This window comes from Genypterus blacodes, unplaced genomic scaffold, assembly GCF_046128005.1.
Source record: "Genypterus blacodes isolate CSIRO-AG114 ecotype Tasmania unplaced genomic scaffold, CSIRO-AGI_Gbla_v1 ptg000032l_1, whole genome shotgun sequence".
NCBI lineage: Eukaryota > Metazoa > Chordata > Actinopteri > Ophidiiformes > Ophidiidae > Genypterus > Genypterus blacodes.
This window is the reverse complement of record NW_027466845.1, coordinates 3,965,459-3,986,753: the sequence shown is the minus strand read 5'-3', so window position 1 is coordinate 3,986,753 and position 21,295 is coordinate 3,965,459. Positions and strand designations below refer to the sequence as shown.

Genomic DNA, 21,295 nt, shown 5'->3' with positions numbered 1-21,295 from the left:
CAACAATATCAAGTACAGTGGGTTTGTTAATGCGCTAGAAAAGATTTCTGAGCCAGGATGGAGCAAATTTAAGTGAGGTGTTGCAAGACAGATAAGTGACCAGGGTATGTGGCTAAACAAAGACTGTTGAAAACCACAGACATTGCTGAAGCACTGTAAAATATTTTTACATGAAAACAAGAGAGAGAGAGAGTTCAGATCAAACTGCGGTTGAATTAGAATACTTAACATATTAACTACACCTTTAATCTACCATGTGGCCTTAAAGCAATGGCCTATTACTCCAAAGAAATAGTACAAGGTATGATCAATTTCTAGAAATTCAAACATTCTTCTTAATCTTAACCAATGAGTAACTACACCAAGAACATTTATATCTATATAGTTCATCAAAATGTAAATATATAGGCCATATACATTACAAACTCTTGGTAAGGAAAAGGTTTCAAATCCCATTACTCATACAGGGCTGTGAGAACACTTTTTCTTACGTGATCCACAGCCGACAGTATATTTCAGTTCCATGAAGAATTTTTCATCCCTGAGGCCGTAAATGAGAGGGCTCAGACATCTTGGGCCAAGAATAAAAACAACATAATTAGCATACCTCACATTAATGTATAAGACAAAATCAATCTGAAGAACAGCAGCTTCTATGAATGGACACCACATTTGAGTGAAACTAAGGACCAGCTGGACAGCATGGAGAGACACAGTTCGGAGCCCTTTCCATGATGACTTCATTTTCTCTCCTGTTGCAGCTTTTGCTACTTGTACTATTTTGACATAGGACAATATTACTGTGACAGTAATGATCAAGAAATAGAACTGATTTATTGCTGATATGAGATGACCCTGCCAACTGTGTAAGATGAAAACCTCCACACTGCATAAAAAATGTTGTGTGTAAACAGTACGAGGTGCTGTTGCAAAGAAGGTGGAGAAAAAAACAGATAGAGGTATAGAGCTGATGCTGTAAATAATGAGGATGCAGTGCAGAGAGTTGCGTGCGGTACACAGCTCTCCATGTCGCAGAGGCATACAAATGGCCACAAAACGCTCCAGAGTCATTGCTGTCAAAGTAATGGGTGTGGTAATAAATAAAGGAAAAACCACAATACAGATGATGAGGCACAACGAACAGTGTAAGGTAAATTGATAATAATCTAAGTTGAGCAGGATATTGCTTATGATCAAAAACAGACTATCACACAATAATGTATTAGCAAAGAAGATATAACGCATTTTTGTGTAGAAGAACTCATTCCTGAAAAAGATTAGAAGCTGCAAAAGGTTTATGCAAAGGAAAACTGCTATAACCACCTGCACGATAATGACATTGATCTTCCACTTTGTTGGCGGTAAACCAACCCAGGAGTTGTTATCACCCATGTATTAGTATTGTCACCAGCTACCTCAGAGTTCAGGCACTGCAACATGAAAATCACAATCTAAATCAGGCCTTACTACCCCAATTGGTGGATTTGGTTGGAGAGTTCTAAACAGTATAAAAGGTATATGTACAATATAGTAATAATAATAATAATAATAATAATGATAATAATAATTTATAAATACAAATGTATGTTTAAGAGACACACAGCAACCGGTCAGAGAACATAAACTGTTTCAGTTTTCCAAACTCTCCCCTGGGCGTCATGGTTCTCTAACTTAGACAAAAACATTGTGCTTCACAGGAATATAGCAAAGGCTTAAAAAACATAAGCTGCTCCACTTTACCCTGAGGTGATGTGGCTCTGTGTCACAGCTCCAAAGAGGAATATCATCTGCTAAGCTCTGTGCAGGCTTTTGAGAGAGACTTTATAGAGAGACAAAACCATACAGAGAACAAAAACAACAACACGTAAACATTTGCTCACCATCACTCACCATCATCATCATCGTCATTATCTCTACTGTAATTACATATGATGAACCAGTTTTGTCCAAGGTTTTTTCCACCCAATAGCTCCAATACAGCTATAGGTCAAGTACAAACGTAAGAGGGTGTGTTTTTGAGTTTTGGATTGACTACCCAAGGCCTCAGGTCAACACATACACGCACATACACACAAACACTGTTGTAAAGTATATTCAAGCTGTGAGTAGACATTTACTCTTCTGGCATGGGGTTAAAACTATTATTTACATATGAGAATATAAACATGATAAGCTGCCCTGATAGTGAAGCTCGCTCTGGACGTCTCCATTGCTATTTCTATTGCTCATTCCAGGAGATCTTTTTCTTCTCTACTCCATCCCATCTCATCCATTGCCTCTGCCTTCCGTGCGCCACGGTCTTTGCACACATTGTTGCTGTAAGAACTGACCCTGGCCCGATGACGGCAACAAGTGTCATGGCCAAGGCGGGTCACCGTCAATCAAATTGGTGTAGGTCGGACAGTAGTATTCTCTCAAACTGATTGGTCAGTTCTCCTTTGTGTCAGCTGTATCCGATGATACAGCTTCCTGATGTTGCTTCCTACTTAGATTCTGTGACAGCGCCCCCATCACGGTGGTGATCGTTTCATGACTACGAGCTTCTGAATGCCAGTAAGCCTGCTAATCGATATTTTGGCGGAGTTAGGGCTTGGAAAATTATATGATGGCATTACCCTTTTATGGATTCTTTTTATCTTTAAAGAAATCCAAGGCAGGTAGGTTATTGAAACTTTGCGAGTGGAGCACAGGGTTTCATCTATATTTTCAGTTATATTGATGTTTTTTTTCTTTCAACAAATGGAATCTTATGGTGGAGATATCTAGAATAATTGTGAGCTTTGCTGTGTTTCGGTGATAGAGTTATAAGCATTAATAACTAGCCAAGAATACAGGTGGGCTTTAACTTTGCTGGTTAATTGGTTAAAGAATAATGAGAATGAAATCAAATAGTGATAATACAGATTCCAATTATTTGATCCTGATTTAGTTTTAGTTCAGTAGTTTAGTATTTTTTTGATTTTTCAGTTTCAATTCTCCATTTAAGCTACAGGATAAATGTATCATTAATTTGGGAGTGAAGACACACTCTTATTTTAAACTGAGGCTAGAATACTCATTCAGACAGGAAGTACCTGAAGGACAGGAGCCAGTCTACTTATACTGTATACAGCATATAACATCCACCAACACATCCTGGAGCGTTTTGAGTTAAGTCCAAGGACCGAGTGGCAAGCATGTCCTGTTAGCTCAGAGGCAGGGATTGGCACACTACCACCCCGCATTAGAGATTGTCGTGCATTTTGCTCTGTACAATTCAACCTGGACAAAAAACTAATTCCTTCCAGTCAATGCGGAAACAGCAAGTCCCTAGAAACTATTAGAATAAATGCACAAAGGATAATCAGAGATTGATCAATGTTCACGATTGCCAATTTATTTATCAGGTAACTTTAGTAGCCAATTACAATAAGATTAATCAGTTAAGACAAGTTGCAGAAAACAAGAAAAGAACATACCTGGAAAGTATAGCACGCAGCAATGTGGAGATTACACAGAGTATAGCGCCGGAGTTCTGGTCACAGAATGCTCCTAGAACTCTTTGCTGCTCCACATTAAGTATCCAAACCAGACAAAGGACGATATAATACTGAGCATCTATGAAGTTACTGATTACACTGCTGTGGTTCTGAGAAACCACTGATTTGTCCTTGTTTGTGCTGAGTGAGCACATCATCGGATGGGTCACTCACAAACAACTGTGATAGCACTACTTAAATTCTCCTGAATGTATCTGAGATAATTTACCAGTCGCTCTGAAATCACACGTGTCACACAGAAACAATCTGATACATTTTGTACTCATATGACAGAAAAGATATGAAAAAGAATCAAGTTCGTAGAAGAATAGATTAAACCCTTGATAACCACATAATGCTTCCCCCCAGGTTTGGTCACAAGTTAGTAGATTAACAGACCCCCAAATGGTGAGTGTTATCAGCCCCGTGGTCCTTGGAGGAGTTAGTAACACAATAAATATAGAATTAACATACAGTAGGAGCCATAACCATGATTGTAAATGCAAACCTAAAGTTGACCCCAGACATTGCCTCCTCCTGTCATGGAATCTCTTTCCCCACAAGTCTGATTCTCTGAGACAGAGTAGCTCTGTTACAGGCTGGTGTGCTGGCCCCAAGGCCTAGACCAAACCTCCCCTGCTGATCTTGACCCACGATATCCTGGTGTATGAGTGCCGCCTTTGCCTGCTGCATTCCTTCTGATGAGGCTCATTTTTTGGTCGAAGAAAGGTTGGGGAATTTTGGGCTACAATTGGATCCTGTGACTCTAGCATAATCTCCAGCCTTACTCAGGTGCACTTGTACTCTTCTGTGAGCCTGGAAATGGGTAGCTCTAGGACTCCTTTGCCATAGAGTCCTATGCTGCTGGAGATGCCTGCTGCTCTCTGCCAAGATGTTGGTATCTTCTATATCCAAACTACTTTTTCAAACAAAAAAAGGTGAAGATTTTTGCATTTGAAAGCCAAAGCACATATCATGTTTCACAGCTTTTGAGAATTTTTCATCCCTGAGGCCATAAATGAGAGGACTTAGACATCTTGGAGCAAGCATGAAGACTACGTAATTAAAGTACTTCACACTCATGTATAACATGAAATCTTCGGAAAATGTAGCTTCTATGAATGGACACCACAGGCTGATAAGACAGAGCAAAAGCTGAAAACCATGGAGAGCCACTGTTTGGAGGCCTTTCTGTGACGAGGTTCGATTTTCTCCTGATGCCACTTTTGCTACTTTCATTATTTTAACATAGCAGAACACAATGATGACAAACATGACGAAGGAATAGAGGTGATTTATTGCTGAATTAAGATGACCCTGCCAACTGTGTAAGATGTAAATCTCTGCAACACACCACAAACGGTGTGTGTAAACAGTACGAGCTGCTGATGCAAAAAAGATAGAGACCAAAACAGTTACAGGTATAGAGCTGATGCTGTGGATAATGAGGATGCAGTGCAGAGAGTTGTCTGTTGTGCACAGCTCTCTATGTCGCAGGGGCATGCAAATGGCCACATAGCGCTCCAGAGTCATTGCTGTCAAAGTAACTTGTGTTACAAATGTGTAAAGAGACGACCCAATACAGATAATAAGACACAGCGATATATCTATTGCAATACGATAATACATCAAGACAAGCGCAATATCAGTTAGGATTAAAAACACACTATCAGACAGCAATGTGTTAGCAAATAAAATGTAACGCATTGTTGTGCGGAAGATCTCCCTCTTAAAAAAAGTTGAGATTTGCAAAAAGTTAATGCAAAGAAAGAGTGCAATGAAAACCTGCACTAAAATGACCCGATAACCAATCTGCCGCTGTGTTGGCACAACACCAACCCAGGAGTTGTTATCACCCATGAATTAGTATTGTTACCAAAATACACAGGAGTTAAGGCAGAATAAATCACCTGTTATCTAAAGTGAAATATAGTGTGTGAGCACACACTGCAATAACTGGTCTAATTTCTTTCATCAACAAAAAGAAAAAAATATAAAGCACAACTATGTTATCACAAATACAAACAATATGTGTTACAGGAATATAGCGAAGGCTCAAAAAACATAAGCTACTTCAGTTTACCCTGAGGTGATGTGGCTCTGTGCCACAGCTCCAAAGAGGAAGATCATCTGCTGAGCTCTGTGCAGGCTTTTGAGAGAGAACTGTGCATCAAGACTTTATATTAGAGACTAAACCACACAGACAACAACAACAACATGTGAATGTTTGCTTACCATAATGTCATCATCACTACGGTAATTAGATCCACTGAGTGCTGGAGAAGGATTTGAAAAGTTTTTCCACCCAACAGCTATGTGTTTTTGTTATTTTGATTGCCTACCCAAGGCCTCAGGTCAGCAACACTCACACATACACAAAACAATTTATGAGTCAGCTATAGTCAAACCTGTGAACCTACTCTTGTATATTGCTCGTTACATCAAGTATTTAAAACCAAATCTCTGAAATAAAATAAAACAATTTATTTGTATCACACTTTTCATACAGAGATTGCAGCTCACAACGAAATTCAAAACAATAAACCACACAGTAAAAACATGTTCACCAAATCCAAGTGGCAACATGGGCAACATGGACGATCATATAAGTAAGATAATTAGAAAATAAATTAAATACTACAAAGTAAAATCAAATAAGTAAAAATAATTGTGTTGCTAATCATAAACTAGATTAAAAAGGTATGTTTCCAGTTCCCATTTAAAAATGTCCACTGAGCCCACCTCCAGTACCCTTTGTTATCATGCCACCCAGTTTTATTTTGGGGCACTTTTGGAATGTTTAAAACACCTGCTGAAGAGGCCCTATGGGCTTGTGAAGGGACATTGAGCACATTAAGCCTATCAGCAGAGTTTAGAATTAGTTGTAGTCTCAGTTGACATTTTTCGAAGACCAGTAGAAAGAGCATTACAGTAGGCCGGTCTGCCTAAAATATGAAGATAAGATAAGTTAAACTTTATTATCCTGAGGAAAATTAGAAAATTACAAAAACATGCATGAGCTTCTCCGCATTCTGTTGATTTAAAAACTGGTGTGCTTTGGCAATATTTCTTAGGTGGAAGAATGCAATTTTAGTCACCTTGTTCATGTGGGATTTAAAACTTAAATCAAAGGAGAGGATAATTACGTCTAAACTTTATTGCACTACTCTAAGGGCATTTCTGACTTTGTGACAGGAATGTCAGGGAATATGAGGGGTTGGACTCAATACCAGACGACACAAGGATTCAAGATAAGCAGCTGTCTTTATTAACAAAACTCTAAGGTTACAGTTGAAATGGGGAAGTGCAAATAATAGGAACATCTAAGCCTCAGGGCAAAGACAGTTCAGAACGCCAAAACAAAGCAAAGCAAACATTCAGGCAGACAGGGCCAAAAGTAATTGTGTCAAATGCAGCTTTCAAATCTAAAAGAACAAGAACTGTGACCTTGTTTTCAGCAGCAGAGTCTACTGATAGCTTGTTACAGGGCAGAGCATATACGTTACTAGTGTTTCTTACAGTACCAGCTCTTATTGTTGTTATTTTGCTGCTTAAGAATTTGCAAATTCCTCACACTATGAGGTAGAACCCAAAGACAGAATGTCAGAGGCTTGAGCGGGATTTAGTAATTTAGGGGGCGGCAGTAGCTCAGTCTGCTGGGTCGACAGCTGGGAACCGGAGGGTCACCGGTTTGAGTCCCCTGTGTGGACCAAGCAAGCAGACTGGTAGCTGGTGAGTTGCCAGTTTGCCTCCAGAGCACTGCCGAGGTGCACATGAGCAAGGCACCCAACCCCCACCTGCTCCATGGGCGCTGAAAAATGAAATGCATGTGTTTGTGTGTGTGATATGTAAGAGGGGGTGCAAGATACATTTCTATTGCATGTAATTTGTGTGTGAATTGCATGCAACATGATGAATAAAACTTAATCTTTATCTTAATGGTTGAGAACAGTACCCTGTAGTTACTGCAGAGTTCTGCAATGATCTTTGAAAATTGGGTTCTCGTCTCAGGGAGGATATTACATTGTTATAGGTAGAAATGTGCTGCTTCAAAATGCTACAGTGGATCTCTAGTTTAGTTTTTCGCCGGGCCTGTTAAACTGTTCTACACAATCTATGGAGCTCAGGAATTGTGCTATTTATCCATGGTGATCATCCATGTGACCTCTTTTTAGTCTTAACTAGTGCAACGCTGTCTTATGCATCAACCATTTTTGTCCGCTCCTTCTTTCTGCATTTGTTTTGCATATTCTCAGCTCTCCTCAGTGTTGCAATCCTGAACCAGATGTCTGACTGCAGCAGGTGAATGCTAAATCTTAAATAATGAACAAGAAAATGTAGTGCATATATATATATACATATTGAAAGCGCAATACAGTAGGAATTACAACAAAAAGTTCTAGGTATGAAAAATAATTTCCATCCTACTTTATCAAACAAAGGGAAATGAAGATTTTTTTCTATTGCAAGCCAAAGCAGACATTGGTTTTTACTGCAAGAAAGAATTTTTCATCCCTGAGGCCATAAATGAGAGGACTCAGACATCTCGGAGCAAGAATAAATACTATGTAATTAAAGTACCTCACATTAATATATAACAAGAAATCAATCTGAAGAACTGCAGCTTCTATGAATGGACACCACAGGCTGATGAGACAAAGCATAAGCTGAAAAGCATGGAGAGCCACTGTTTGGAGGCCTTTCTGTGTCGAGGTTCGATTCTCTCCTGATGCCACTTTTGCCACTTTCATTATTTTAACATAGCAGAACACAATGATGACAAAAATGGTCAAGAAATAGAGCTGATTTATTGCTGACCTAAGATGTTGCTGCCAACTGTGTAAGATGAAAACCTCTACAGTGCATATCAAAGGTTGTGTGTAAAGGGTACGAGTGGCTGATGCAAAGAAGATGGAGAGAAAAATCGATAGAGGTATAGAGCTGATGCCGTGAATAATGAGGATGCAATGCAGAGAGTTGCGCATGGTGCACAGCTCTCCATGTCGCAGGGGCATGCAAATGGCCACAAAACGCTCCAGAGTCATTGCTGTCAAAGTAATTGGTGTGATAAAAGTGTAAAGAGACAAGCCAATGCAGATAATGAGACACAGCCATATTTCCATTGTAACACGAAAAAAAGAAAAGATAAGAAGGATATTAGTCAGGATTAAAAACGGGCTATCAGACAGTAATGTATTAGCAAATAAGATGTAACGCATCATCGTGAGGAAGAGCCCCTGCTTAAAAAGAGTTGTGATCTGCAAAAGGTTAATACAAAGAAAATACGCAATCAAAACCTGCACTACAATAATCTGATAATTCATCCGCCGCTGTGTTGGCACAGCACCAATCCAGGAGTTGTTGTCACCCATGAATTAGTATTGTTACCAAATACATAAGAGTTTAGGCAGTTGTACAAATAAATCACCTGTTATCAAAAGTAAAATATATTGAATGAATACACACCTTAATGATTGGTCTAATTTCTTTCATCAACAAAAAGCAACACATGTAGTATTACTTACATATCACAAATACGAACAATATGTGCGACAGGAATATACTAAAGGATCAAAAAACATAAGCTGCTTCAGTTTACCCTGAGGTGACATGGCTCTGTGCCACAGCACCAAAGAGGAAAATCATCTGCTGAGCTCTGTGCAGGCTGTTGAGGGTGGACTGTGCATCAAGACTTTATAGAAGGGACAAAGCCACACAGAGAACAACAACAATAGGTCAAGGTTTGCTTACCATAATGTCTTCATCACTAGTGTAATTAGATGAGTGCTGGAGGAAGATTTGAAAATACCTTGGAGAGTTTTTTCCACCCAACAGCATCAACACACCTCTAGGTCAAGAACATATGTAAGAGGGTTTGTTTTTGTGTTTTTGATTGACTATCCAAGGCCTCAGATCAACAACACACACACATACACAAACACAGTGAATGAGTCAGCAATGGTCAAAACTGTACCTCTTTAAGTATATTGCTTGTTGTTCACATCCAATAATTAGAACTAAATCTTCGAATTAAAAACTTTGTATAGTACTTTTCAAACAGACTGCAGCTCAAATTGCTTTAACATGTCAGTGCACAAAAGAAACAAGAAGAAACAGCACAATAAAAAGTCACCTACAGAGTTCAAGGTGCATAAACAAGGGAGATCTCGTAAGTAAAATGGAAAAAATCTGAGAAATGGAGAATATTGGAGGAGGCAAAGAAACAACATAAACTGTTTGTGTGTAGATGTGTAGTAGCTATATAAGTTCCAATGAGTCTAACGGCAGATAATGAAACCACACAGAGAACGACAACAAGTGAAAGATTGATCACCATAATGTCATCGTCACTACTACGTGTTTTTGATTGACCACCCAAGGTCTCAGGTAGCCAAACATACACACTCATACACAAAAACAGTTTTTCGTTTGCAAGCCAAAGCAGACATTGGATTTCACTGCAAGAAAGAATTTGTCATCCCTGAGGCCATAAATAAGAGGGCTCAGACATCTTGGAGCAAGAACGAATACTATGTAATTAAAGTACCTCACATTAATATATAACAAGAAGTCAATCTGAAGAACTGCAGCTTCTATGAATGGACACCACAGGCTTATGAGACAAAGCATAAGCTGAAAAGCATGGAGAGCCACTGTTTGAAGACCTTTCTGTGTCGAGGTTTGATTCTCTCCTGATGCCACTTTTGCTACTTTCATTATTTTAACATAGCAGAACACAATGATAACACACATGATCAAGGAATAGAACTGATTTATTGCTGACCTAAGATGACCCTGCCAACTGTGTAAGATGAAAACCTCTGCAGCACACATCAAATGTTGTGTGTAAACGGTATGAGTGGCTGATGCAAAGAAGATGGAGAGAAAAACAGTCAGAGGTATAGAGCTGATGCTGTGAATAATGAGAATGCAGTGCAGAGAGTTGCGTGTGGTGCACAGCTCTCCATGTCGGAGGGGCATGCAAATGGCCACAAAACGCTCCAGAGTCATTGCAGTCAAAGTAATATTTGTGACAAATGTGTAAAGAGACGAGACAACGTAGACAATGATGCACTGCGATATTTCCATTGTAACACGAAAGAAAGAAAAGATAAAAACGATATTGGTTGCGATTAAAAACAGACTATCAGACAGTAATGTATTAGCAAACAAGATGTAACGCATCGTCGTGCGGAAGACCTCCTTCTTAACAAAAGTTGTGATCTGCAAGAAGTTAATGCAAAGAAAGAGTGCAATGAATACCTCCACTATAATGACCCGAAAATGAATCTGCCGCTGTGTTGGCACAACACCAGCCCAGGAGTTGTTATCACCCATGGATTTGTATTGTTACCAAATGCATAAGAGTTTAGGCAGTCGTACAAATAAATCAGCTGTTATCTTAAGTGAAATACAATGTATGAGTACACACTGCAATAATTGGTCTAATTTCTTTCATCAACAAAAAGCAATATACATAAAGTATATCTAAGATATCACAAATACAAACAATATGTGTGACAGGAATATAACAAAGGCTCAAAGAACATAAGCTGCTTCAGTTTACCCTGGGGTGGTGTGGCTCTGGTGTGTGCCACAGCTCCAAAGAGGAAGATCATCTGCTGAGCTTTGAAAGAGGACTGTGCGTCAAGTCTTTATAGAAGAGATGAAACCACACAGAGAACGACAACAAGTGAAAGATTGATCACCATAATGTCATCGTCACTACTACGTGTTTTTGATTGACCACCTAAGGTCTCAGGTAGCCAAACATACACACTCATACACAAAAATAGTGTATGAGTCAACTATCGTCAAAACGGTGTACCTCCTTTAGTCTATTGTTTATTGTATACATCCAATAATTAGAAGTAAATCTCTGAAATAAAACAAAAAATTTGTTAAGTACTTTTCAAACAGAGATTGCAACTAAAACTACATTAACTTGTCAGGGCACAAAAAAAACACAACTACACAATCCAAGGGGAATAAAAGAAGGAAGATCCTGTAAGAAAAATGGAAAAAATTGGAGATAGTTAGAGGAGGAAAAGAAAGCCCACCAAAGACGTACAGTATGTTATCAAAAACGATGCTGGTTTCTGTGAAGACGTGTCGTAGCTAGACAAGGAGCAATAACGCAAACGCTAGATATTTAAACATGATAGCTTTCATGAATTACCAGCAGAGAACAAAGAGGATCAAAACGAAAATAGTCCGGGTCGGGGCAACAGTCCAAACAGGGGCAATAGACCATAAAGAGGCAATAGTCCAAACAAGGGGAGCACAGGGAAGATGGATCAGGCCATAGGGACGGCGACTCGGGTGGATGGCTCGATGGCCAGGAGCCAACCAGGGGCAGCGAGACAGGTGAACAGCCTGACGTCCAGGAGCAATGCTGAGCAGGCGGCTTAGACGGGCGAGCCAAAATTACATCTTAATTTTATTCTGATGAGAAAAAAATCCTAATTTATTTGAAAGTCCATCTCTTTTGGCTTTGGCGCCAACTAGAAGTATTTCTGACTTTGTCACAGGAAAGTCAGGGAGTGCAAGGCATTGGACTCAATACCAGACAACACAAGGATTCAAGATAAGCAGATGTTTTTATCAACAAAACTCAAATGTTACAGTTGAGAAGGGGCAGCACAAATAATAGCTACAGTTTAGCTTCAGGGCATAAGAAAGAAAGAAGAAATGTACTTTATTGATCACCTAGGGGAAATTATTTTTCCTCACTCGTTTGTTTTGCATATTCTCAGCTGTCCTCAGTGTTGCGAGCCTGAGGTGTACATATTTAAATCTAAACTTATATTCCCTCAAAAGCGCAATGAAATAAGAATTACAACAAAGTATGTGTATGAAGTAATGTAAAAAAAACAATTTCCAGACTACTTTATCAAACAAAAGAATATGAACAGTTTTTCGTTTGCAGGCCAAAGCAGACATTATATCTCACTGCAAGAAAGAATTTCTCATCCCTGAGGCCATAAATAAGAGGACTCAGACATCTTGGAGCAAGAACTAAGACGATGTAATTAAAGTACCTCACATTAATATATAACAAGAAATCAATCTGAAGAACTGCAGCTTCTATGAATGGACACCACAGGCTTATAAGACAAAGCATAAGCTGAAAAGCATGGAGAGCCACTGTTTGGAGGCCTTTATGTGTCGAGGTTTGATTCTCTCCTGATGCCACTTTTGCTACTTTCATTAGTTTAACATAGCAGAACACAATGATGGCACACATGATCAAGGAATAGAACTGATTTATTGCTGACCTGAGATGACCCTGTTTTAGATCGACTACACAAGGCCTTGGGTAACTCTACTACTACTTCTGTCTATTGAGAGCACCTAGTATTCTAGGTGGTGTTAATATTCAATATTTTAACGATAAATTCAAGTCCATACAAAACAGGACGGACAATTTATGAACAAACTTATGTTGAAGTATATGTGTGTGTGTGTGTGTGTGTGTGTGTGTGTGTGTGTGTGTGTGTGTGGTTGTGTTTGTCTGTGTGTGCATTAAGGGTGGCTTCACTCAGGATGCTGGAGTTGTCGAGGAATTTGAAGGTTCCTGGTTGGATTCTGTGTTCCTCCTAGACAATCTTTCAGTGTTTTTGAGCAAAACACTAAGTACAGCCCAGCCCAGTACATTCTATAAATGCACACACACACACACACAAACACACACACACACACACACACACACACACACACACACACACACACACATTCATATTTATATCTATGTATGTTCTTCAACTCTCACCAAAAACAACTCTATCTTTGCATATCCATGTTCTATTAATGCATTTCACTAACTTCAGAGTTTTCTGTACTCACATGTTCTTGTGGAAGCCTGTCCTGTAGTGATGAGGACCTGCTAGAAACCCATGCATTCTATATGTATTAATATCATTAGTCATATTTACATTGTTATTATTGTTGTTCTTGCTGTGCCTCTCTGTGTTGTGTGTCTCTCTCTCCTTTCTTGGACTTGATTATAACCTTTTTGTGTTTTGATTTGGCGCTATATAAATAAAGTATATAAATAAAGTTGAATATATATATACTGTATATATATTTAACTTTCAACTTGCAATTTAGAAGGACTGCAATACAATAGCAATCACAACAAAGAAGTTAAATGAATGAAAAATAATTTCTATCATACTTTATCAAACAAAAGAAAATGAAGATTTCTTTTTTTCCAAGCTAAAGCAGACAATGCTTTTCACTGCAAGAAAGAATTTCTCATCCCTGAGGCCATAAATGAGAGGACTCAGACATCTTGGGGTGAGAATAAAAACTATGTAATTAAAGAACTTCACATTCATGAGTAAAATGAAATTGTTCTGAGGAAAAGCAGCTTCTATGAATGGACTCCACAGGCTGATGAGACAGAGCATAAGCTGAAAACCATGGAGAGCCACTGTTTGGAGGCCTTTCTTTGTCGAGGTTTGATTCTCTCCTGATGCAACTTTTGCCACTTTCATTATATTAACATAGCAGAACACAATGATGGAGCATATGATCAAGAAATAAAGCTGATTTATTGCTGACCTAAGATGTTGCTGCCAACTATGCAAGATCAAAATTTCTACAGTGCATAGTATGCGTTGTGTGTAAGCATTCTGAGTGGCCGATGCAAAGAAGATAGACAGAAAAACAGATAGAGGTATAGAGCTGATGCTGTGAATAATGAGGATGCAGTGCAGAGAGTTGCGTGTGGTGCACAGCTCTCCATGTCGGAGGGGCATGCAAATGGCCACATAGCGCTCCAGAGTCATCGCTGTCAAAGTAACTTGTGTGACAAATGTGTAAAGAGACCACCCGATGTAGATGATGAGACACAGCCACATATCTATTACAATACGAAAATACACTAAGATGAGCACAATATTAGTGAGGATTAAAAACAGACTATCAGACAGTAATGTATTAGCAAATAAGATGTAACGCATCGTTGTGCGAAAGAGCTCCTTCTTTAAAAAAGTTGCGATCTGCAAAAGGTTAATACAAAGAAAAACTGTAATCAAAACCTCCACTATAATGACCCGATAACTCATAGTATGTCGCTGTGTTGGCACAACACCAACCCAGGTGTTGTTATCACCCATGATTAGTATTGTTACCAATTACAAAAGAGTTTAGGCAGTCGTACCAATAAATCAGCTGTTATCAAAAGTGAAATATAATGTAGGAGTACACACTGCAATTACTGGTCTAATTTCTTTCATCAACACAAAGCAATATACACATGGTATAACTACGATATCACAAATACAAACAATATGTGTGACAGGAAAATAGCAAAGGCTCAAAGAACATAGCTACTTCAGTTTACCCTGAGGTGATGTCGCTCTTTGCCACAGCTCTAAAGAGGAATATCGTCTGCTGAGCTCTGTGCAGGCTTTTGAGAGAAGACTGTGCATCAAGACTTTATAGAAGAGACGAAACCACACAGAGAACAACAACAACATGTGGGTGTTTGCTTGCCATAATGTCATCATCACTAGTGTATTAGATCCACTGAGTGCTGGAGAAGGATTTGAAAATACTTTGGAAAGTTTTTTCCACCCAACACCTCCAACACACCTATAGGTCAAGTACATATGTAATGGTTTGTCCTTGTATTTTTGATTGACTACCCAAGGCCTCAGGTCAATAACACACACACATACACAAAAACAATGCACACAGCTATAGTCAAACCTCGAACCACCTGTAGTATATTGCTTGTTGTGTTTATCCAGTATTCTGAACCAAATCTCTGAAATCAAATAAAACATTTTATTTGTAAAGAACTTTTCAAACAGAGATTGCAGCTCAAACTGCTTGAACATGTCAGTACACAACAAAATCAAAAACAATAAACCAAATTGCAGAATCCAAGGGGCATAGCACAGGAGCCTCAGGGCATAAAAAGCCCAGAACTCCAAAACAAAACAAACTAAAAATCAAGGCAGGCAGTGCAAAAAGTATTTGTTAGATCATAGAGGATACTAGTGTTTCTTATAGTACCAGCTCTGATTGTTGTCATTTTGCTGCTCAGGGAACTTGTAAATTCCTTAGATTTTTGAGGCAGAAGCCAGGGACAGAATGTCAGAGGTTAGAGCGGGATTTAGTAATTGGTCAATGGTTGAGAACAGTACCCTGGAGTTGCTGCAGAATTCTGTATTCATCTTTGAAAAGAGGGTTGTTCTCTCAGGGTGGATATAGTATTGTTATAAGTAGAAATGCCCTCCTTCAAAATGCTACACTGGATCTCCAGTGTAATCTTTTCGCTGTGCCTGTTCAGCAGTTCTAAATAATAATAACGATCATGTTGGCAGACGCTTTTATCCAAAGTGATTTACATTACATTACCACCTTTCGCAGAGGGGGGAGCAATTGCCTACCCTTTTCTACACAATCTATAAAGCTCAGGAACAGTGTTCTTTAGCCATGGTGATATTTTGTGATGTGACCTCTTTTAGTCTTAACTGGTGCAACCCTGTCTTATGTGTAAAGGCATCAACCATTTCATTTATCGAATCGTGTACAATATATAGATCAAAAGAGTTTGTAAGATCTTGTCCTGCTGTGGAGTCTAAGTATCATTTAAGCTTCCTTGTTAATCTTCCTCAACATTGCTCCATCTAGGCAGACCGAGATCTAGAAGTTGTTCTGCTGGATGAATTGGTGGCATGTCATGTGGGAGGCTGATCTCTTTGTGGCGTCGGTTATCTGTACAGGACATCTCCAGGTGTTTTGGAGCTCTGCCTTTTACACTGAGAGACTTACGCTTTTTTCCTCCATGAAGAGACCCTTGCAAAATTTGAGGGGATCTTTATAGAAGCTTGCTCTTCTCTTCTCTGCTCTTTCTTTTTGTGTTTGTTTTGCATATTACCAGTCAGTGAATAAAGTATGGAATAATTTCTAGACTACATCGTTAAACAAAAGAACATGAACAATTTTTCTTTTTCAAGCCAGAGCAGACATTGTATTTCACTGAAAGAAAGAATTTCTCATCCCTGAGGCCATAAATGAGAGGGCTAAGACATCTCGGAGCAAGAATAAACACTATGTAATTAAAGTACCTTACGTTAACAAATAACATGAAATCAATCTGAAGAAGTGCAGCTTCTATGAATGGACACCACAGGCTGATGAGACAGAGCATAAGCTGAAAAGCATGTAGAGCTACTGTTTGGAGACCTTTCTTTGTAGAGGCTGGATTCTCTCCTGAAGCCACTCTAGCTACTCTCATTATTTTAACATAGCAGAACACAATGATGACAAACATGATCAAGAAATAGACCTGATTTATTGCTGACCTAAGATGTTGCTGCCAACTGTGTAAGATGAAAATCTCTACAGCGCACGTCAAATATTGTGTGTAAACAGAAGGAGAAGCTGATGCAAAGAAGATGGAGAGAAAAACAGATAGAGGTATAGAGCTGATGCTGTGAATAATGAGGATGCAGTGCAGAGAGTTGCGTGTGGTGCACAGCTCTCCATGTCGGAGGGGCATGCAAATGGCCACATAGCGCTCCAGAGTCATTGCTGTCAAAGTAATTGGTGTGGTGTAAATGCAAAGAGAAGACACAATGTAGACAAAGAGACACAGCGTTGTTTCCAATACAACATGAAAAAAAGAGCAGACGAGAAGGACATTGGTTATGATTAAAAACAGACTGTCAGACAGTAATGTATTAGCAAATAAGATGTAACGCATCGTTGTGCGGAAGAGCTCCTTCTTAAAAAAAGTTGTGACCTGCAAAAGGTTAATGCAAAAAAACGATGCAATCAAAAACTGCACTACAATGAGCCGATAGTTAATCTGCCGCTGTGTTGGCACAACACCAACCCAGGAGTTGTTATCACCCATGAACTACTATTGTTATCAAATACACAAGAGTTTAGGCAGAATATCTCACCTATTATCTAAAGTGAAATATAATGTATGAGTACACACTTCAAAAATTGTTCTAATTTCTTTCATCAACAAAAAGCAATATACAGTATATAAAATATATAAAGTACAACTACGCTATCACAAATACGAACAATTTGTGTGACAGGAAAATAGCAAAGGCTCAAAGAACATAGCTACTTCAGTTTACCCTGAGGTGATGTCGCTCTTTGCCACAGCTCCAAAGAGGAATATCGTCTGCTGAGCTCTGTGCAGGCATTTGAGGGAAGACTGTGCATCAAGACTTTATAGAAGAGACGAAACCACACAGAGAACAACAACAACAAGTGAATGTTTGCTTGCCATAAGGTCATCATCACTAGTGTAATTAGATCCACTGAGATCCAAGTACATATGTAAGAGGGTGTGTTTTTGTTTTTTGATTGACCACCCAAGGCCTCAGATCAACAACACACACACACACATACACAAACACAGTGTATGAGTCAGCTTTAGTCAAAACTGCAAACCTCTTCCAGTATATTGCTCGTTGTATACATCAAGTATTCTGAACCAAATCTCTGAAATAAAGTAAAACATTTTATTTGTATAGCACTTTCCTTCAGATATTGCAGCTCAAACTGCTTTAACATGTCAGCACGCAGCAACATTTAAAACAATAAAACACACAGTGCCTGTGCGGTTCCACACAATCTATAAAGATCAGGAATTGTGCTATTATCCATGGTGATATTTGTGATGTGACCTTTTTTTAGTCTTAGTGGTGCAATACTGTCTCATTTTGTTCAGCTGTTATGTCTAAGTATTGTTCAAGCTTCCTCGTTAACTTTCTCACCATCGCTCCATCTATGCAGACCAAGATCTAGAGGTTGTTGTGCTGGCTGAATTGGTGGCATGTCAGGAAGGAGGCTGATCTCTTTGTAGCTTTGGTTATCTGTACAGGACATCTCCAGGTGTTTTTGAGCTCTGCCTTTTACACTCAAGGGATCTCTGGGTTTCTTTGTAGAAACTTGCTGTTGTCCGTTCTTTCTCTTTGCGTTTGTTTTGCATCTTCTCAGCTGTCCTCATAGTTGCAAGCCTGATCCAGGTGTCTGACTGCAGCAGGTTAATGCTAAATCTTCGATGATGATCGAGAAAATTGAGAATACATACATATATACATATATATTCCCTCGAAAGTGCGATACAATAAGAATTACAACAGAGTATGTGTTTAACCCTTTCATGCACGAATTATGAAAGCCCCAGTCAGGATTTTTTTCCCAAGTGTTTTTATTTATCTTTAGGCATAAAAAGAACACATTGTCCACTTAAGTGGACATTGTGCATCTGAGGAACAGAAACAGAAAACGTGTGTATTTAACAAATCAATGAATAAAATGATACTTTTTTTGACATAAACCTTACAACATACATAAATTATAATTAATTTATTCTAATAAAATCTGAAAACATTTATTCATATCCTAAAAAGTTACTGTAGATGAAACATTTTCAAGAAGAAAAATTCTTGCATGAATTGTAGTCACTGACGCGCAATGTCCACTACAGCGGACTACACTCAAGTGGACATCGTGCATGAAAGGGATAAAGCAGTGTATAAAATAATTTCCAGACTACTTCAATAAACAAAGGAAAATTAACAATTTGTCATTTGCAAGCCAAAGCAAACATTGTATTTCACTGCAAGGGAGAATTTCTCATCCCTCAGGCCATAAATAAGTACCTCACATTAATGTATAACATAAAATCAATCTGAAGAACTGCAGCTTCTATGAATGGACACCACAGGCTGATGAGACAAAGTATAAGCTGAAATGCATGGAGAGTATATAATATATACACCAGGCGATCAGCCGTGAGGAGAGCTTGACACAGTCCTAAAAAGCCTCCAAACAGTCTATATATATATATTTATATGCTGTAATGGATTGTATTTACACGCTTAGTAGGTATACAGTACAGTATACAGTATATACAGTATATACACTCACACACCGACACACACATATTCCTTCTCAACTACAATACAATAAAACATTTCTATGTAAAGAACTTCTATGTATGAAAAAATATTACGTTATATATATATGAATATGATAATTATATAATGTTTATGTATATAAATGTGGGAGGGAGTGGCTCAGTGGGTAGTGCTTCCGCTTGGGAACCGGAGGGTTGCCGGTTCGAGCCCCTGCCGAGGTGCCCCTGAGCAAGGCACCGAACCCTCAATTGCTCCCCCCTCTGCGAAGGGTGGTAATGTAATCTAAGTCGCTTTGGATAAAAGCGTCTGCCAAATGATCGTAATGTAATGTATATTATATATAAAAAAAATTTAGTATTCATATATATATGTACATTCATTTCCCTTCAATAGCGCCATACAATAAGAATTACAACAAAGTGTGTGTATAAAGTGTATAAAAATAATTTCCAGACTGCTTTAGTAAACAAAACTACTTTATCAAACAAAAGAAAGTGAAGATTTTTTCTTTTGCAAGCCAAAGCAAACATTGTATTTCACTGCAAGAAAAAATTTCTCATCCCTGAGACCATAAATGAGAGGGCTCAGACATCTCGGGGTAAGAACAAAGACAATGTAATTAAAGTACCTCACATTCATGAATAACATAAAATCAATCTGAAGAACTGCAGCTTCTATGAATGGACACCACAGGCTGATTAGACAAAGTATAAGCTGAAAAGCATGGAGAGCCACTGTTTGGAGACCTTTCTTTGTAGAGGCTCGATTCTCTCCTGATGCCACTTTTGCCACTTTCATTATTTTAACATAGCAGAACACAATGGTGACACACATGATCAAGGAATAGAACTGATTTATTGCTGACCTAAGATGTTGCTGCCAACTGTGTAAGATGAAAACCTCTGCAGCGCACATCAAATGTTGTGTGTAAACAGTACGAGCCGCTGATGCAAAGAAGATGGAGAGAAAAACAGATAGAGGTATACAGCTGATGCCGTGAATAATGAGGATGCAATGCAGAGAGTTGCGCATGGTGCACAGCTCTCCATGTCGGAGGGGCATGCAAATGGCCACAAAACGCTCTAGAGTCATTGCTGTCAAAGTAACTTGTGTGACAAATGTGTAAAGAGACAACCCAATGTAGATTATGATACAGAGCGATATATCTATTAGAACCTGGAAACAAATTAAGATAAGCACAATATCAGTTAGGATTAAGAAGAGACTATCAGAAAGTAATGTGTTAGCAAATAAGATGTAACGCATTGTTGTGCGGAAGACCTCCTTCATCAAAAAGGTTCTAATCTGCAAAAAGTTAACACTAAGAAAAACTGTAATCAAAACCTGAACTATAACAACCTCAGTACTCATCTGCCTCTGTGTTGGCACAACACCAACCCAGGAGTTGTTATCACCCATGAATTAGTATTGTTACCAACTACACAAGAGCTTCTGCGGTCATTCAAATAAATCCCCTGTCATTATCAGTGAAATATCATGTATAGTTACATTATATACATTGTATTTCACTAATTAAATTTTAAATAATATATTATATCATTTATAACATAATGAAATATAATATACACAATGCAATAACTGGTGGATTTTCTTTCATCAACAAACAGCAATATATATGTAGTTTAACTTACATATGACAAATTCAAACATTAGGCTTGACAGGAGTATTGCAAAGGCTCAAAGAACATAAGCTGCTTCAGTTAACCCTGAGGTGATGTGGCTCTGTGCCGCAGCTCCAAAGAGGAATGTCATCTGCTTTGTTCTGTGCAGGCTTTTGAGAGAGACTTTATAGAAGAGACAAAACCATACAGAGAACAACAACAACAAGTGAACGATTGATCACCATAATGT

At 38.6% G+C, this 21,295-nt stretch overlaps 7 protein-coding genes across 7 annotated transcripts; all 7 read right to left on the bottom strand.

The window, feature by feature from the left end:
* Positions 1-459: 459 nt before the first annotated feature.
* Positions 460-1,392, bottom strand: LOC142995259 (odorant receptor 131-2-like). Its single transcript, XM_076146249.1, has one exon. It carries the CDS (start codon positions 1,390-1,392, stop codon positions 460-462), a length of 933 nt encoding a protein of 310 aa, XP_076002364.1.
* Positions 1,393-4,442: 3,050 nt separating this feature from the next.
* On the bottom strand, positions 4,443-5,378 carry LOC142995258 (odorant receptor 131-2-like). Its single transcript, XM_076146248.1, has one exon. The coding sequence runs from the start codon at positions 5,376-5,378 to the stop codon at positions 4,443-4,445; it is 936 nt and encodes a 311-aa protein (XP_076002363.1).
* A 2,600-nt stretch (positions 5,379-7,978) lies between these two features.
* On the bottom strand, positions 7,979-8,890 carry LOC142995256 (odorant receptor 131-2-like). The gene has a single exon (XM_076146243.1). The coding sequence runs from the start codon at positions 8,888-8,890 to the stop codon at positions 7,979-7,981; it is 912 nt and encodes a 303-aa protein (XP_076002358.1).
* Positions 8,891-9,923: 1,033 nt separating this feature from the next.
* Positions 9,924-10,856, bottom strand: LOC142995255 (odorant receptor 131-2-like). The gene has a single exon (XM_076146242.1). The coding sequence runs from the start codon at positions 10,854-10,856 to the stop codon at positions 9,924-9,926; it is 933 nt and encodes a 310-aa protein (XP_076002357.1).
* A 2,843-nt stretch (positions 10,857-13,699) lies between these two features.
* LOC142995252 (odorant receptor 131-2-like) lies at positions 13,700-14,641 on the bottom strand. Its single transcript, XM_076146240.1, has one exon. The coding sequence runs from the start codon at positions 14,639-14,641 to the stop codon at positions 13,700-13,702; it is 942 nt and encodes a 313-aa protein (XP_076002355.1).
* Positions 14,642-16,455: 1,814 nt separating this feature from the next.
* Positions 16,456-17,394, bottom strand: LOC142995251 (odorant receptor 131-2-like). Its single transcript, XM_076146239.1, has one exon. It carries the CDS (start codon positions 17,392-17,394, stop codon positions 16,456-16,458), a length of 939 nt encoding a protein of 312 aa, XP_076002354.1.
* Positions 17,395-19,903: 2,509 nt separating this feature from the next.
* LOC142995250 (odorant receptor 131-2-like) lies at positions 19,904-20,842 on the bottom strand. The gene has a single exon (XM_076146238.1). It carries the CDS (start codon positions 20,840-20,842, stop codon positions 19,904-19,906), a length of 939 nt encoding a protein of 312 aa, XP_076002353.1.
* Positions 20,843-21,295: the final 453 nt, after the last annotated feature.

Excerpts from the sequence above, each read along its gene's own strand:
- LOC142995252 (XM_076146240.1), bottom strand. The coding sequence starts at position 14,641 with ATGGGTGATAACAACACCTGGGTTGGTGTTGTGCCAACACAGCGACAT.
- LOC142995256 (XM_076146243.1), bottom strand. The coding sequence starts at position 8,890 with ATGGGTGACAACAACTCCTGGATTGGTGCTGTGCCAACACAGCGGCGG.
- LOC142995255 (XM_076146242.1), bottom strand. The coding sequence starts at position 10,856 with ATGGGTGATAACAACTCCTGGGCTGGTGTTGTGCCAACACAGCGGCAG.
- LOC142995251 (XM_076146239.1), bottom strand. The coding sequence starts at position 17,394 with ATGGGTGATAACAACTCCTGGGTTGGTGTTGTGCCAACACAGCGGCAG.
- LOC142995259 (XM_076146249.1), bottom strand. The coding sequence starts at position 1,392 with ATGGGTGATAACAACTCCTGGGTTGGTTTACCGCCAACAAAGTGGAAG.
- LOC142995250 (XM_076146238.1), bottom strand. The coding sequence starts at position 20,842 with ATGGGTGATAACAACTCCTGGGTTGGTGTTGTGCCAACACAGAGGCAG.
- LOC142995258 (XM_076146248.1), bottom strand. The coding sequence starts at position 5,378 with ATGGGTGATAACAACTCCTGGGTTGGTGTTGTGCCAACACAGCGGCAG.